The sequence below is a fragment of the Juglans microcarpa x Juglans regia genome, chromosome 2D (genome assembly GCF_004785595.1).
Source record: "Juglans microcarpa x Juglans regia isolate MS1-56 chromosome 2D, Jm3101_v1.0, whole genome shotgun sequence".
Classification (NCBI taxonomy): domain Eukaryota; kingdom Viridiplantae; phylum Streptophyta; class Magnoliopsida; order Fagales; family Juglandaceae; genus Juglans; species Juglans microcarpa x Juglans regia.
Window position 1 is genome coordinate 12,032,624 of NC_054596.1, and position 14,661 is coordinate 12,047,284.

Sequence of the window (14,661 nt, forward strand, 5' to 3'; positions counted from 1 at the left end):
TGCGCATGCCCCTGTGCATGCTCCTGCACGCACTCCTGAGCCAAGTCAACCAAGACTTACCTTATTTGCCAAACCCGAATTCCCATCCTTCCTTAATAGATTCCTATCATTTAAGAATCTTTCATTCTTCATCTCCAATCAATCCAAAACCCTATCCATTACCCTAAATCACGCAAACCCTAATTGCCATCATTCTCAAACACTTGTTTGCCCTAGCCCACCGAAACCCTAACCTCACCTTACCTGTCCAACCCTAGCTCATACCCATTCAGCACCATCCTCAAGGACAAGCACAAGCTGTGGTACATTGCATTACATTCATCAAAATACTTAGATCACCCGATTGCATCATCATCATCATCATCACTTCCATCACTTAAACAGTAAACCTTCATCAACGTAGGGACCCTCCATTGCCACGAAAGTTCAAGGCCAAGCAATTTGGCAATCATCACAATCATCAAGGCGAGCTTGTGGACCTTAGTGTTTAGGGATTAGACCGAGGTCCCTAACATAATGACCATTCTCAAGCATCTATGGCACAAACAGCTTGTGTCACCATAGAAATGAGGAGTCAGACTAGGAGTCACAAGCAACTTTCGTGATGAACAATACCTGTCATTAATAAAAATAAGCCTCTTTAGGGATATTTCCAATTGAGTTGGGGATTATTTGAGCCATTTACAGCTCCAAGTCCATTAAGCAACCTGCTAGCCAATTCCTGTTGTTGAAGGTTCACGCTAGCACCCTGAGGCATTAATGACAAGCCTACCCTTCCAGTAAAAGTGCCAGAGTTATTCATTATGGCAGCTCTGATTCCACTAGCAGCGGTAGAGAAAGCAAACTCGCCACCAAACCCTCCACCATGAACACCAGAATTTTTGTTGACAACTTCATTCCCCACTAAGGACTTGGTATTGGTCAGCGAACGGCTACTTCCATTCACATTATTCATGTTATATCCCAAGGATCCAATATAGATGATGTTATTCTCTTTACTATACTGTGATGATTGGACTATTTCTTGTAGAATTTTCTCGACAGAGCTCTGGCATTCATCTTTGGCCTCCTTTGACTGAGCTGAGTTCTATTGTGGGATTTATGCTGGTGAATTTGCTGAATTAACATTGTTTGTTGTGGCTGATGATGTTAAGTTAGAAGTTTGCGGGTGTTTGTTGGAAGAGGATGGAGTTGGAGATAAGAAGGGAGAAGAGGGATTGAGTTGAGATGGCAGAAGAGTGGTTGAGGAGCCTATGCAAGGCATCTGAACAGGGGTCCCAGCATAGGGACCGCTTGGACCGTTCATTTGATTTTCATGCCGAGAGTTTATGGAATTCTCGTGGAGAAGCCCAACAAAATTAGTGGCAGAGGTCAAGGTTGATGTTGGGGACTGTGAAATGTTTACACTCGCAACACAAATTGCTTGCATAAGACTGCATTGTTAATGATCGTTCATTAATTAAATTCCCTCCTGTAATTTGATGCACTTGCTGCTGCTGTTTCGTTTTCATAGTTAAATTATCTAGTCCAGATAAAACGCAACACTTCTTGGTATTTGGAGTGAAAAAATCAGCAACAAATTTCTGCCCGATGACTGTTGCTTTGACTACTAGCCATGCTGGAACTTTTGTAGGTCAAATTTTTTTTTTTATCTTGCGGTTGCTGTTGTTCTGGCAACATTCGGGTTCCCAAATCTGGATGATATTTGTGAATTTTGAACTTGGTCAGATGAAGCAGGATTTGCAAAGTTTGATGGCATAAATAATGAAGGCCTGAGGCGTATGTCCATGCAAATTCATGTTATACAGTGTTTGTGGAGGTCCAACTGAGGAAAATGCCCCTTGTGGAGGCAACAAGCTTCCCTGAGATCCTTAAATGGCAGAATTTAATTGAAGAAGCATAGGAGAAACAGACTGGGAGTCATCAATGGGTGTTAGTGAATCAGATGGAACCATTTTTCCAGTAGCAAAACTATGCATGTTCACCAAAATGATCAAATACAACATAAATAATAAAAATCTAAATGAACTTACAAAGATACCAAAACATGCATAACTCAATTTTCATATTAATACAACATGTGACTTCAACAACTTATTCAAAAATCAACACCATCTGTTTCTCCTTGTTCAGCAACAGAAGTAATAATGATAATAACAAAAACAACAATAAAGATACCTTTCATCATTTGAGCTATGTTGTAGAAGATAATGATCTAATAACAGAGAAGAAAAAGGCTTAGGAAAAAAAAAAGGCTTTTGTCATTCAATTGCCAGCAAGTATGGAAGCCATTATTTGTCCAATATTTAATAAAATGGTAAAACTAAGCCTAAAACCTTACAGAAAAACACAAAACCAGGAAACATTGATTTCACACCACCAAAAGAATCATTTTGGAATCTCAACCAAAATGTGGCAACTACTCATCCCATCCCATCCCATCCCTTCCACTTTCACCGATCATTCCCTCAAGTTTTTGCCTGATTTTAAAAGCCTCGAGTGGAAGAGAGATAGAACCATACAACATTTATTGTCAGGAGTATTGATATAGGCATCAATATCAAAATCAAGTTATAAAATTAAGGCCCAAACAAAATATCAAACTTAATGTGAAGACGGAAAAAAAAAAAAAAAACACGGGGAGAGAGAGAGAGAGAGAGAGAGAGAGAGAGAGAGAGATAAGAATGCTTATGCATGAGCTCGCTGTCTTAGTGAATCGTGATGACTAGGCCTAGTTTGTTTTTAGAAAACATATCATCTCATTCCATCTCATCATTACAACTTTCTCAAATCCCCATACAAAATAAAATAAACAATTCAATTTTTTCAAATCTCAAAACAAAAATAATACTAAAAAATATATTTTAACAATATTTTATTCAACTTTTTAACTTTAATCTCAACTCATCTCATCTCATCTCTGAAAACAAACGAGCCCTAATTATTTTCCATGATCATGACTGATGCCAGATAAATGGTCAAGGAAACGAGACACCGATGATGCAAATATTTTTATATGAGAAGGAGAATTACATCTACAAATAAATTCTATAAAAATATTATTATTTTTCTCTATCTAAGTTTTTATTTTATTTTAAAATTTAATTAAATTTTAGTTTTTTTAAACTTCTTTTTTAGATTTTATTACAAAGTTGTGTAAAAATGATAACATAGTTGTATCTATATCATTTTTATACATATTGAACTCCATAAGAAGAGATATTAAAAAAAAAAAAAAAATGATCTTTATGTCCTAGTTGTATGGCAAAATTAGTAGAAAGTTACAAAGTATGAATTCAATAATATTTCATGTTTTTCAGTGTATTAATATAATTTTATATTCTTTTGGAAATCTTATTAGACGATAAATTATCATGAAATTTGAGGGTATAAATGATCTAATACTTTCGTCATATTATACATATAACGTCATTACCTTATAAAAGCACACATTTTTAGCATAGGATATTTGAATTCAATATGATCTTTCTCTTGAATTTCAGATCAGAAGTGTTACCATTTCTAGCAAATGCCGAGCCTAAAGTCTGATTTACCGTGTGGAATTGATGAATTTTGTCTTCCCTTCAGTTTTTTTCATTCAAAATCTCGTATCAAGACTTCCATATTTGGCTAAAAAAAAAGGACCTTGCTTAATTGAACAGGAGTGTAACGATTTGCAAGAACATATTTCTCCAAGTGCTTTTTGTATGGTAAAAAAACACATTTATTTTTTCATGTTTGGCCTGCATGTCATCCTCAATTTGTTTCTCCTGTATATGAATTCCAATCTTGCTGCAAGTAGGGTCGGACCTGCACTTGGTCTTGGGGTTTTAGCCCCCAAAAATTTGAAAATTCATTAAATATATATAAATATATATTAAGGATTTTCTTAGATAAATTCTATAAAAAAGAATTAATAATCACATCGTAAAAATGAAAAAGTTATTTTAATATGAGAAATATTATTATTTATTTTACATTTTATCATCTTCAGTTATATTTATAAAAATGTAGAATATTTTAAATAATTGTCTATTTGAGTAATACTACATGCAGTCGTAGAGTGTACAAGTACCGTGCAGTCATTTTAAAAAAGAGTGAAATTTAATATTAAAAAATTATTATTTTTTTACATAGGTCCAATATTTATTCAATTTTTTCAAAATGATTGCACGATGTTTACGCACTCACGACTGTAACTATCATTTCTCATATTCTTATCTCTTGATGATATCAAGGTATATCTTGCATGGCTTCGCTGCGCGACACGTTTGCAAAGGTTGATTAACTGCAGATGAAACATCCCTATAAAATCTCGATTCTCCATCGGGAAATATAATTTGGTTGTCATGGTACAGCATTACAAATGCGTGGAACAGTTTCTAACGTTGGGGCAATCCGTACGATTTGATGGCTGTTTCTATCGTTCTACGTCTTCCACTTCCAGTTCTATCCACCCACACGACACCTTGCTATGTGTCTGGATAAAATTCTTACGTGGTACTTAAGGAAGTAACGCCGATTGACGCAGTCATTTGACTTCATGTACAAACTACATAAATATGGAAAAACAAGATAAATATCTGTGGAAGATTTTGGGAAGGGTTTTACTTAGCCGAAAGAGGAAGATAGTTCAAGAGAAAAAAAGTTGGATCGACACAGGAATATACATAGTATGCCTTATTGTCATTCAATTGTCAGAAGGAATAACCAGCAAAGGTTAAGAAATAATGCAGTAATACTGCGTAAAGAAACAAACATTATTTAGGGGAGTGCTAGTATTTTCTATTTCTTTGCTATTTGTATATTCTACTCATCATCATTTTTCTCATCATTCTCTCAACATTCTATGATGTGACATTGAATGATAAGTTCACAAGTAAAACATAATAAATAGTCTCCAATCATCTAATGACACATCATGGGATGATGAGTAACATTACTCTTTTGTTTGTTGTGGGGGGATTGGGTCCTCTAACATTCATCTGGGTTTGCGGATATGCACAACAAGGTATAGGATGATCTCATAGAAATTATTGAGATTCCAATTTATGCACTTAGATATTATGCACTTAGAGCTGTTACAACAAATCTACACAGTTGATCTAGATATTATTGACTCCCAGATGTTTCTCCAAATATCTCACACCTACACTTCTACTGCAATACCACACACGAGTGAATGATAGAGGAATCAGGAATTGTTGCCTGTTACCTGGATTCAATTGCATGAGTTTCTGAGCCTCTTAGGAATGAGCGTCGCCACCAAATCTGGAAGGCTTTGCTTAGATTAGGGCATTCAGTGCCATGCTGGGAGAAACACTGAAACCATTCCATAAACAGCACATACTGCTGCTTCAAAGGAAGAGTAAGGAGCGTCTGACCCATTGCTTCCTCCAATGCCTTCACGTCGAGCCCTTTTCTGCATCTCTGCAGCCAACCAAAGTCCAGCATCATAGGCCCAAACCATGCCAGGAGAAGTCTGGATCTCGATTCTGAACGGCAGTGCAGTTTTCTGGTCCCAATGGCAATGAATAGAAGGGCTGAAACCCTGCTGAGCTCGTACCTGACCATTGGAGATGAATTCTCGTGCATTATAAGCAGCTTTCCTTGATCTGCCCACATATCCACAAACTCCTCAGCCATTTGCCTATCAAACAGGATTTCTAGCAACCAATTGATGTTATCTACTTGTCTTGAGATGCGTTCAATCAACGGCCTATCCTTTTCCTTCTCTGACAATCTCTCATGGGAGATAGTACCAGAGGCCTCCTCAAACAAGCTGAAAAGTGAACTCAGACATGACTGGCAAGCAACGTAAAGGTCTTCCTTATTGAGGTCAGATTGGTCCTCATAGACTGAACTTCTACACAGGAGACCCTTGACTAATGACTTCAGCTCGTTCCTAGCATTGGCATCGGTACAACTGGTGATAGACAAAACAAGCTGTCTCACTAAATGTTGATGGGAATCTACCGAGCCATGAGCATACAGTCTGGATAAAATATCTCTGGTTGTTGCATCATCAAACTTAAATCTTGTAAACAGGATCCTCAGTTTTTCCTCTTCTTCCTCGGTCCAAGGAACAGCCTCAAGGTACTTTAAACAGGACAAAATCCCCTTGGTGAACATGATACCTGCTGATACCTAGAAATAATAAGCAGGCATGCAAATGTTATTACAGATATCATAGCCCATATTTTGCAGAAGCTTTCTTAACACCGAACTTTCAAAGAGCTTTGGTTCGTTTTTTTTTTTACTTTTTCCCCACTTTTGCTTATACAGACCTCCAAACTCTCTCTCTCTCTCTCAAAGATAATTTGTTTTTTACCCGGCTCTCTTTCCCTGTTTAATTTATTTTTCTCTTCAAGCAGATCTATTAAGTATGTGAACATAGTGATTATGCTTTCTGTCATAGCACTGGTGTGAAAAGGGTATGAACACATAACATATGCATAAGAGAGAGAATATTTTTTTACCCGGCTCCCTTTCCCTGTTTAAAAGTATGTGAACATAGTGATTATATTTTCTGTCATAGCACTGGTGTGAAAAGGGTATGAACACATAAGATATGCATAAGAGAGATAATTTTTTTTTTTTTTACCCGGCTCTCTTTCCCAGTTTAAAAGTATGTGAACATAGTGATTATGCTTTCTGTCATAGCACTAGTGTGAAAAGGGTATGAACACATAAGATATGCATTAGAGAAATCCCAAAAAAGGAAAAGAAACCCGGTGTGGGGGTTGGGGGTTGGGGGGGGGGGGGGGGGGGGGGGGGGGGGGGGAGGGTTATTGTGAAATCACCACTTGTCCAAAAAGCTTAAGCTGATGAGAATAAGTAGATTTAATTATTTATATTACATTCTGAACACTCACCCTCAATGAGTGGGCCAACACGTGAAATATTAGTTAAATGGAGTAGAGTGTAGAATTAGGGTTCATACTCAGAACTTTTACTCTGATACCATGCCAAACCACCACTTGTCCAAAAAGCTTAAACTAATGGAAAGAGGTAGATTAAATTATTTGTATTATATTCTTAACAGTTATGATCTCATTGTATAACAAAATGAACAATAAGGCGTGAGCCTTCCACAACCTAACCGAAGGCTGAAGTAAAAGCAAGAGAAGCAAAAGATGAGCTTCTGCAGGAGTGAGAATTGTACAATGTTACTGGTACTTTATGCAAGGATGGGCCTTTTACAACTAATCAGTTCATCAAAAGGCTTGTTAGGCATAACATGAGAAGATGGTGATGTTATTATTAATCTTTAAATGTAACTGACAGAAGTTACCCTCTTTAGAGAGAAAAAGCCAGACAGGAAGAGACTAAGAAAATTAGAATAACCCTTTTAGATTCGCCAGAAAATCTGATCAAATCCAAAAGGAAGAGAATATTCAACAGAATAGTTAGTTTTTCATATTTGAAAATTTTAGTTCGGGAATCTCCAGCATGCAAATTTGAGCTCAGGCTACATTTGATTAACCCTTTTTCACAAATCATGCGACCAAGCCCAGACCAAAGACAGAATCTAGCTTCCTATGTACTAGAAAAGATATTTCCATGTTTTATAATCTAATTTCCTATGTACTCAAAAAGATTAATCCATGTTTCATCAGTTCATATGTTCCAGCATCCATTCGACATCTCGCATCTGATAGAAGAACAAGGTTGAATTCATTTGATCATTCTTCACTCTTCATAGGCACCCTAATGGTGGCGCAGCTTGGTTCTAAGCTAGATAGCTTTTGAAACAAACAATGCAGCACAGAACCATGGAGGCCCAAATGAAAAAAAAAAAAAAAACAACAGAGGTCAACTAGGTACGGAAGCCAAAATGCATATCATCTCATGCTTGATGACAATGTGAAATAAAAATTCTATCTAGATTTTGAAAAGTATGATTCACATCAAACTAACTCTAGAAATCATATTGGGATGAAAAATGTAACTTGCTGGGATATAATTCAAAGTAAAAAACTTTTCGTCCAAATAGATGCATTTTGAAGAGTTTTTTTTTTTTTAATCAATTGAACAGTTGATCCATCCAATTTCCAATACACATTTTGCAAGGAAATAACAACAATCATCTTCTCTGTTTTCAGGTGGGACAAGAAATTTTATTGAAGTTAATGAAGATAAAGACGAGATTGATGGCACAAAAAAGCACTCTGAAAAAGTTAATTTTGCAGTAGATTATGGTCTTGGAAAGCCACATTCCTTGCAAAACAAAATCTCACTCTAACACAGTTTTAACCAATCAAATTCACAGCCACCCCAGTCTTACAAATACTCTTTCAAGCAACATGCATGCAGTCTAACTAAAATACAAGCGTTCTAATTGTACATAAAAGATAGATACTTTGATACACACGTATTAGAACCAAGCAAAGCTTCCATAAAAAGAGCGCAAGAATCACATAGTGATCGTCTCTTATGCATTACTACAAGCACAAGAACCCGCAAGAAACCGCGATTCAAAGAATAAAACACAGAAACAAAATGCCACTAACCTCGAGTATATCGATGCACCGATACACACCGATCTTCAAGAGCCGCTTTGGAATATCGTCCTCGAACATCAGCTCGACGGTCTCCCTAAACACCCTGAGATTCTCCACATCCGGCACCTCAATTCTACACACCTTCCGCCTCGAAGACGAGCCGCTCGAATTCCTCCTATATTCACTGATCAAGCCAGCGAATAAATCCGAACTCGAGCTTAGGACCTCCGAGTTCAGCTCCAAGACGAGGCACCCACCTCTCTTCCCACGCAAGTTCAACCTCACGTCAAATACAGCGTCATTCTCGGCACTTCGGGAGCTTGGGGACGAGCTCGCCGCTGGGGCCCGGAAGCTTTGGGCTTTGGGAAGAGATGTTGAGGAATCGACTGGCGCGGGGATTTCTTCTTGGACGGAAAGGACGGTGGAATCGGAGTCTATTGGGGACACTCGACCCGGGGACAAGATCCGGCGGGCGTCGATCCGGGTCCGCCCTTTGAGGCCCAGACCAGATTTGGAGTTCTGGGGCGAGTTAGGGACGGAGTTGGCTCTGGGTTTGAAGAGGATTTCCGACTTGTTGGAGGGAAAGGATTTAAGGTGAGAAAGAGAGAGGTTTTCGGGGCTAGGAGGCGGCGCCGTGAAAGAGCAACACCATGATCGGCGGCGAGCCTGGCGGTGGTGGCGGGTGGAAGGGTCCATTCCGGGCCCGAGTCAGGACGTAGTCCTGGAAAGCAAGAGTGTGAGAGTGAGTGAAGAGTTAAAAACGTCAAGTCATTCTTGGAAATCGTGGGGGAATTTTTGGAGTTTAGTTGGGTGACGGTTGGTTGGCTCCTATGCTCTCTTCTTTTATTTGTTCTTTTTACATTTTTTATATCTACTTTTTATAGTTTTATACAGAGCGATATTGGTTTTTCTATTTCTTTTAGGGATATATTGGTGACTTGTTGCCGTAGGAAAGGCATCGATGTCAGGTTGTTTGGTTCTGCAGAAACTTCACGAACTCTTTCCTTCAAACATGACCAAAGCATTTTTCTTAGAGCTACCTATTCAAGTTTCATTCACGAGGGCAACAAAACAAAAAGATGGTTTTTTTTTTTTTTAATTTACTTAAAGAAGGAACTAACAAAGAATTTTCAGGACCATGGAGACTGTTGGGGTGGAGCGGATTGACGATTTCAGATATAAAATTTCCCATATCCATATTCATTTGCTATGGTGCTGCTTCTGATTGTGTAGAAATCCAAGTGTGAAAGTAAAATGAATGAATTTGTAAGAACAATGGAGAAATGGAAAGGATAACAGCCGACGGTAATGTCACGCAGGGTCCACTAACTTTGGAATATTCTTACACGTGTAACACAATTACTGGAAGGACCAAAACAGAATTTTAGAGTATTATAGAACTAAAATGCAATAAAAAACGACAACGTTAAGGACTTAAAGAAATTAGACTAAACGACAGCGTTGCTTGCACCTCTTCCGGAATGGAAACGGCACCGTTCCTCCCTGGTAGAAACGGCATCGTTGCGAGATGCCTTATTACCTTGTAACCCAAACACTTCTGCACTTCGATCCTTGTCTTCATCGAAAGAGTTCCCGACTAGCTTCCATGCCCTTCAGCTTGTAACCCTGGCAAAATCCAAGGAACAGAATACGGAATAAACAGATTGATTTCAAATTTTGGGAAGTTCTAACTCTACACATGTCACTTTTGAAAGACAATCAAATACATACATGCTCGCAGGGTAAGAAGGAATGACAAAATTGATCAGAAAATCAATGCCACTGAAAGTATTTAAATATAGCTTGTTTCTTATTTATTCAGTACAAATTTGAAGTTCAATACAGCATGTAGAAGAAAATTGCAAATGGTAAAAACATACATTTTACAATAAAATTTTTTGGGACAGAATTTTATGTAGGAGGAGCGTCCGGTGGCAGATCGAGATCAGCTATGTCAAAAAAAAGGTCATCCGGACTCCAGGGAGTTCCCTCAAAATTGTAGAAATCTTCAAAATCTCCCATGATATCAGATAAACAAAGTGCATTTTCATCAGGATTGAGATTCTGCCAAATCCATAAAATAAAATATATTATACCTCAGTACATATTAAAGCTTCAAAGAAATCTGCAAGCAGAACTCACAGAAGACAACGCTACCATGATCAACTGTAAAACATTCAGAAATTCGTCTGTAACGTCCCAATGGAAACGATAGATTCACAAGAAATTAAGGTTATGTCGTCCAATGCAAGATATCAAAGAGGATTATCAAAGGGCAAAGAGAAGTACATTAGGAAAATCGCCAGTTATAATGCATAGAAGAAGGAACAGAAAAAAGAAAAAGAAAAAAAAGAGGCCCAACTCTAGAAATTCCGGCAGACAGAATGACCTAATCTAAACTATAGGACAATGCATTCGCAAATATACCATCACAGTAATGATTTTCTGACAGCAAACAATGTTTCAAATGGAGACGGATTACATACTATTAATAAGGCAATTACCAAGATTCATCTTTCTTCTTTGCTTTCACAGAATGGCCAATTGTCAAAATGCCAAACACTGTTATTTTTAACAAAACGTGGTACACATGAAAATTGACGTTGAAGGTTCAATCCATAATATGTTAGACAAAGGCGAGGAAAAATTAGATCATTAGATGCTTATCCAAGATAAAATGAATATAATAAGACAACAAGAACAGCAAGATTGTAAATCCAAAAACAAAAATGCTGTGTTACCTAAAATGTAAAGGAAACAGAAACGTGGTGTGCCACACATGTTTATGATTTTTTTAAGTACCTGTCTAATATTAATTACAGAGATTGTGTTAAAAAACTCTAGACTGTGATAAAGAAGTATAGTATCAAATGATATATAAGTTTTAACGGTTGACTTGCTCTGTACAACTTTAACATTACTTTCCGAATTGCCTTTCAAAATGGGCTGAGAAAAGAAAAGAATAGAATGAAATGTGGATAGACACAAAATTAGCAATGCTAAATGTTACACAGTGAATCCAGCCATATGGGTCACCCTTCACAAGTGAGTTTGGTCACTACTATGACAGAAATGAATGATACTTCTTTTTCTTAAATAAAAAATGGTTAACGCAACTACCACCTTGAAAAACAAGAATGTACAAGATCAGACAAGTGAAAAATGTGCAAAGCTCAGTGTAAGCATGAAATGAACATGAACATTTGAAAATATGGCATTTTTAAAATCGCAGATGCACTGGATCCGAAACATGAATTGTTACTCACCTTATTTTTGTCATCTTCACTCAAAATCAAAGGGTTGTCCTCTTTGAAGGAAGTACGCACTTCTGGAAGAATATCGCTATTGCCCAATACTCGAGATAACTCAATTGAGGCATCATTATTGAGAACTGCAGAAAACCCCTCACATTGTGACTGCATAGCTTCAGATAAACATGACACAGATGTTGTGCCACCCAAGAACTTGGTGTCGATAGCAGCCAAACCGCTACTGCTACTAGGCAACGAACCAGCTAAAGTGACAGCTTCTGCAGAGTCGTCATCCTCATTGTAATTCCATTCTTCCTCCTTAAATGGTGCTCCGTATTGAGCACCATTTCTTGGCCCTAGGCCCTCCTTCTGGAAAATCATACAGAGCACATATGTGTTCTGCAAGATCAACATGACGGGAATGAATTCAAATAAGGGCACCATAACACCATCATCAATGGTTTTTATTATGCGGGAACAGAGATGGAAATAGTATTACCAATAAATACGACTCCCCACTGTAAACCCCATTTTCAAAAGAGGCAATTATTTCAGTAATTGTTTTTCTCCCTCTATTTCCTGAAGAGTATCAGTAGAAATTATTGATTTGTTTCTTGAACAAAATCAGTTCCAGAAGTTACTCTAACAAAGTTTCCATATTTTTGAAGGATGCAACTTTTTAAGGGCAATTTTGGAATGCCGTAATATGCGATGGAGGGAGTATGTGCATAGCAAAACTATGCTGGCTTCAAAAGAACATAAAAACTCGACCAACATGAACCCTTTTATAAATTGAGGTTATGGTTGTGAAGTTTCAGTCCTATGCTTCTCAACACAATGTATAAGCTGGATGATGAAAGAAAAAGAACTGTTGCTAGGTAGAAATAGAGGGGACAAAGAGAACCTTTATTATCCATATTTGCAGCACCCAAAATATCCATTTTTATGGTATTTCCAACAGGCTCAACAACAACAAAATAACTTACAGCCAGTAAAAAACACAAGAGGTAGAAAGAATTTCATCCCATCAGTTTTAAGAATATTATTTCCCAAATTCAAATATACAAGAAAAAAAAAATCAGGAATTCCGTCTTAAACACGGTGGGTGTAAACTTTGGTTTGACAAATCCTTGTACTTCTGAAGTGTAACCAAATGAAATAAATGGGATAACAAACCCGGAAATGTGCATGTCATTCCACAAGCATATGTGCTATTATCTGTTGATCTCTGGTGCCAAGCAGGAAAGAACTATTATTGATAATTAGCTTACGTTACTTATAAAATAACAATTAGCTTAAACAAATAATACTAATAATAATAAATCCTGTTTTCTAAGCCAACAAAAAAAATAAAAAATACTAAGAAAGCTTTTCATACTTCACAAACAAGAGTATCAAACCAAGGTTGACAAATAACCAAGCATTACCTTGACAATTCCTTCCTTGGCCATATACTGATCTCCAAGGCTGTACTCGTGCATAACCCAATCAGTTCGTTCCCTTTGTGTTGATTTTCCTCCCCGTATCCCTGTAGCTGTCGAGTTGAGGTTCTTGTGAAAAACCAATGTTTTTTTTGACCCCACCAACTCTTTATCGTGATGAACAGAACTATCGTTTCCGGTTTTTTTCCAGCACCCATCTTTGGTTTCACGATTGATTCTATGCCCTCTAGAATACTTTCTCTCCACTGGGCATAAGAAGTACCATTGCAGATCACCACTTCCGGATTTGAATTTACCTGAAGAAGGAAAAGGCAAAATTTAGTAAGAAACACACAGAGAAAGCACATTACGCTAATCATACAAAGAAAAGCGTGTATGTAAGGCTCTTCCCATGTACCTGGAAGTTCCCAAGGGGCAAACTTGTAGATATCAACCTCTGCAACTGCTTTAGAATAGAAACGTTCACCCTTTATTTTCCTTTTTAGATAGAGCAGAACTATCTCATCATCAGTGGGATGAAATCGGTACCCCGGAGGTAGACGCAGTGCTTTCCCCATAAATTAATTCAAAATTAAGTCCAAGTAGGACGTCTTCCACAGAAACAATTAATTAACTCTACTTAGAACGCAATGAGAAGGAAGCTTTCCAGAAAAATAAAATGCCAATTTTCATGTCCAATAGATATTCCAAACACCAGAGCCTTCTCCAATTCATGAAACCAAACCAAATAATTGAAAAATGATTCCCGTCGATATCAAAAGACATTTGCCGCGCAGTGACTAACCTGCGATCAACATTATTAGGCACGCAATCCAAATAAACCCAGAAACAAATCTCACTGACTAAACTAGAAGATAAATAAGCCAACCGAACAAAATTAAATTAAAGATATATCAAATAAAAATATAAAAAAGGGGGTGGACAACCACCCACATGAGGCATATAAATCCAATCAATTCTCAAATAAAATCTCCGAAATAGCACCTCCAAACCAGAAAATGGAAAGCAAAGCAAACCCAGATAGACTCAGTCAAAATTATCTCAAAAAGTAGCAACAAAACTCCAGCATACGAAGTAAGATGCGAAAGAATACGCCTCGAATAAAAAAAGAGAACAAAAGCCCAAGAAAGCAGTAGAACACGAAAGAATTCGAAAAAGGAAACCAAAAACGCCGGAGAAGAAGACAGCAATAAAAATTAAACAAGAAATCATAAAATCAAAGAGAAATCAAACACAAATGACAGGAAACAATCAGAAAGAAAGAGGTAGAGAGACAAGTGCACCTAGCAAAAGAGACCGAGAGAGAGAGAGAGAGGAGAGAATTCAAGCTAAATCGACATTCGATAGTGTAACTGTGTAATACGGGAGGCAAGGCGCGAGTTTATATACTGAGAGCTGAATGAAGGAGAAGTATGTGGACTCCTGTGATCTTGTTGGCTAGGGAAGCTTAAGTAGCAATCCTGA

At 37.5% G+C, this 14,661-nt stretch overlaps 3 protein-coding genes across 4 annotated transcripts; all 3 read right to left on the minus strand.

Annotated features, from left to right (window-relative positions):
* Positions 1-640: 640 nt before the first annotated feature.
* Positions 641-955, minus strand: LOC121249262. The gene has a single exon (XM_041147975.1). The coding sequence runs from the start codon at positions 953-955 to the stop codon at positions 641-643; it is 315 nt and encodes a 104-aa protein (XP_041003909.1).
* Positions 956-5,024: 4,069 nt separating this feature from the next.
* LOC121249329 (BTB/POZ domain-containing protein At2g13690-like) lies at positions 5,025-9,353 on the minus strand. Its single transcript, XM_041148038.1, has 2 exons — positions 8,514-9,353; positions 5,025-6,147 (listed from the first exon to the last, which is right to left on the minus strand). The coding sequence occupies exons 1-2, from the start codon at positions 9,198-9,200 to the stop codon at positions 5,212-5,214; spliced, it is 1,623 nt and encodes a 540-aa protein (XP_041003972.1). The 5' UTR covers positions 9,201-9,353; the 3' UTR covers positions 5,025-5,211.
* A 441-nt stretch (positions 9,354-9,794) lies between these two features.
* On the minus strand, positions 9,795-14,643 carry LOC121249330 (NAC domain-containing protein 82-like). Of its 2 annotated transcripts, none has more exons than XM_041148039.1 (6): positions 14,481-14,642; positions 13,595-13,981; positions 13,183-13,493; positions 11,771-12,154; positions 10,385-10,568; positions 9,795-10,130 (listed from the first exon to the last, which is right to left on the minus strand). In XM_041148039.1, the coding sequence occupies exons 2-5, from the start codon at positions 13,752-13,754 to the stop codon at positions 10,416-10,418; spliced, it is 1,008 nt and encodes a 335-aa protein (XP_041003973.1). In that variant the 5' UTR covers positions 13,755-13,981; positions 14,481-14,642; the 3' UTR covers positions 9,795-10,130; positions 10,385-10,415. The 2 variants fall into 2 exon arrangements, with proteins under 2 accessions (XP_041003973.1, XP_041003974.1); XM_041148040.1 differs by lacking the exon at positions 9,795-10,130 and adding an exon at positions 11,246-11,306 and having other exon boundaries at positions 10,415-10,568; positions 14,481-14,643.
* Between the last annotated feature and the right edge of the window lie 18 nt (positions 14,644-14,661).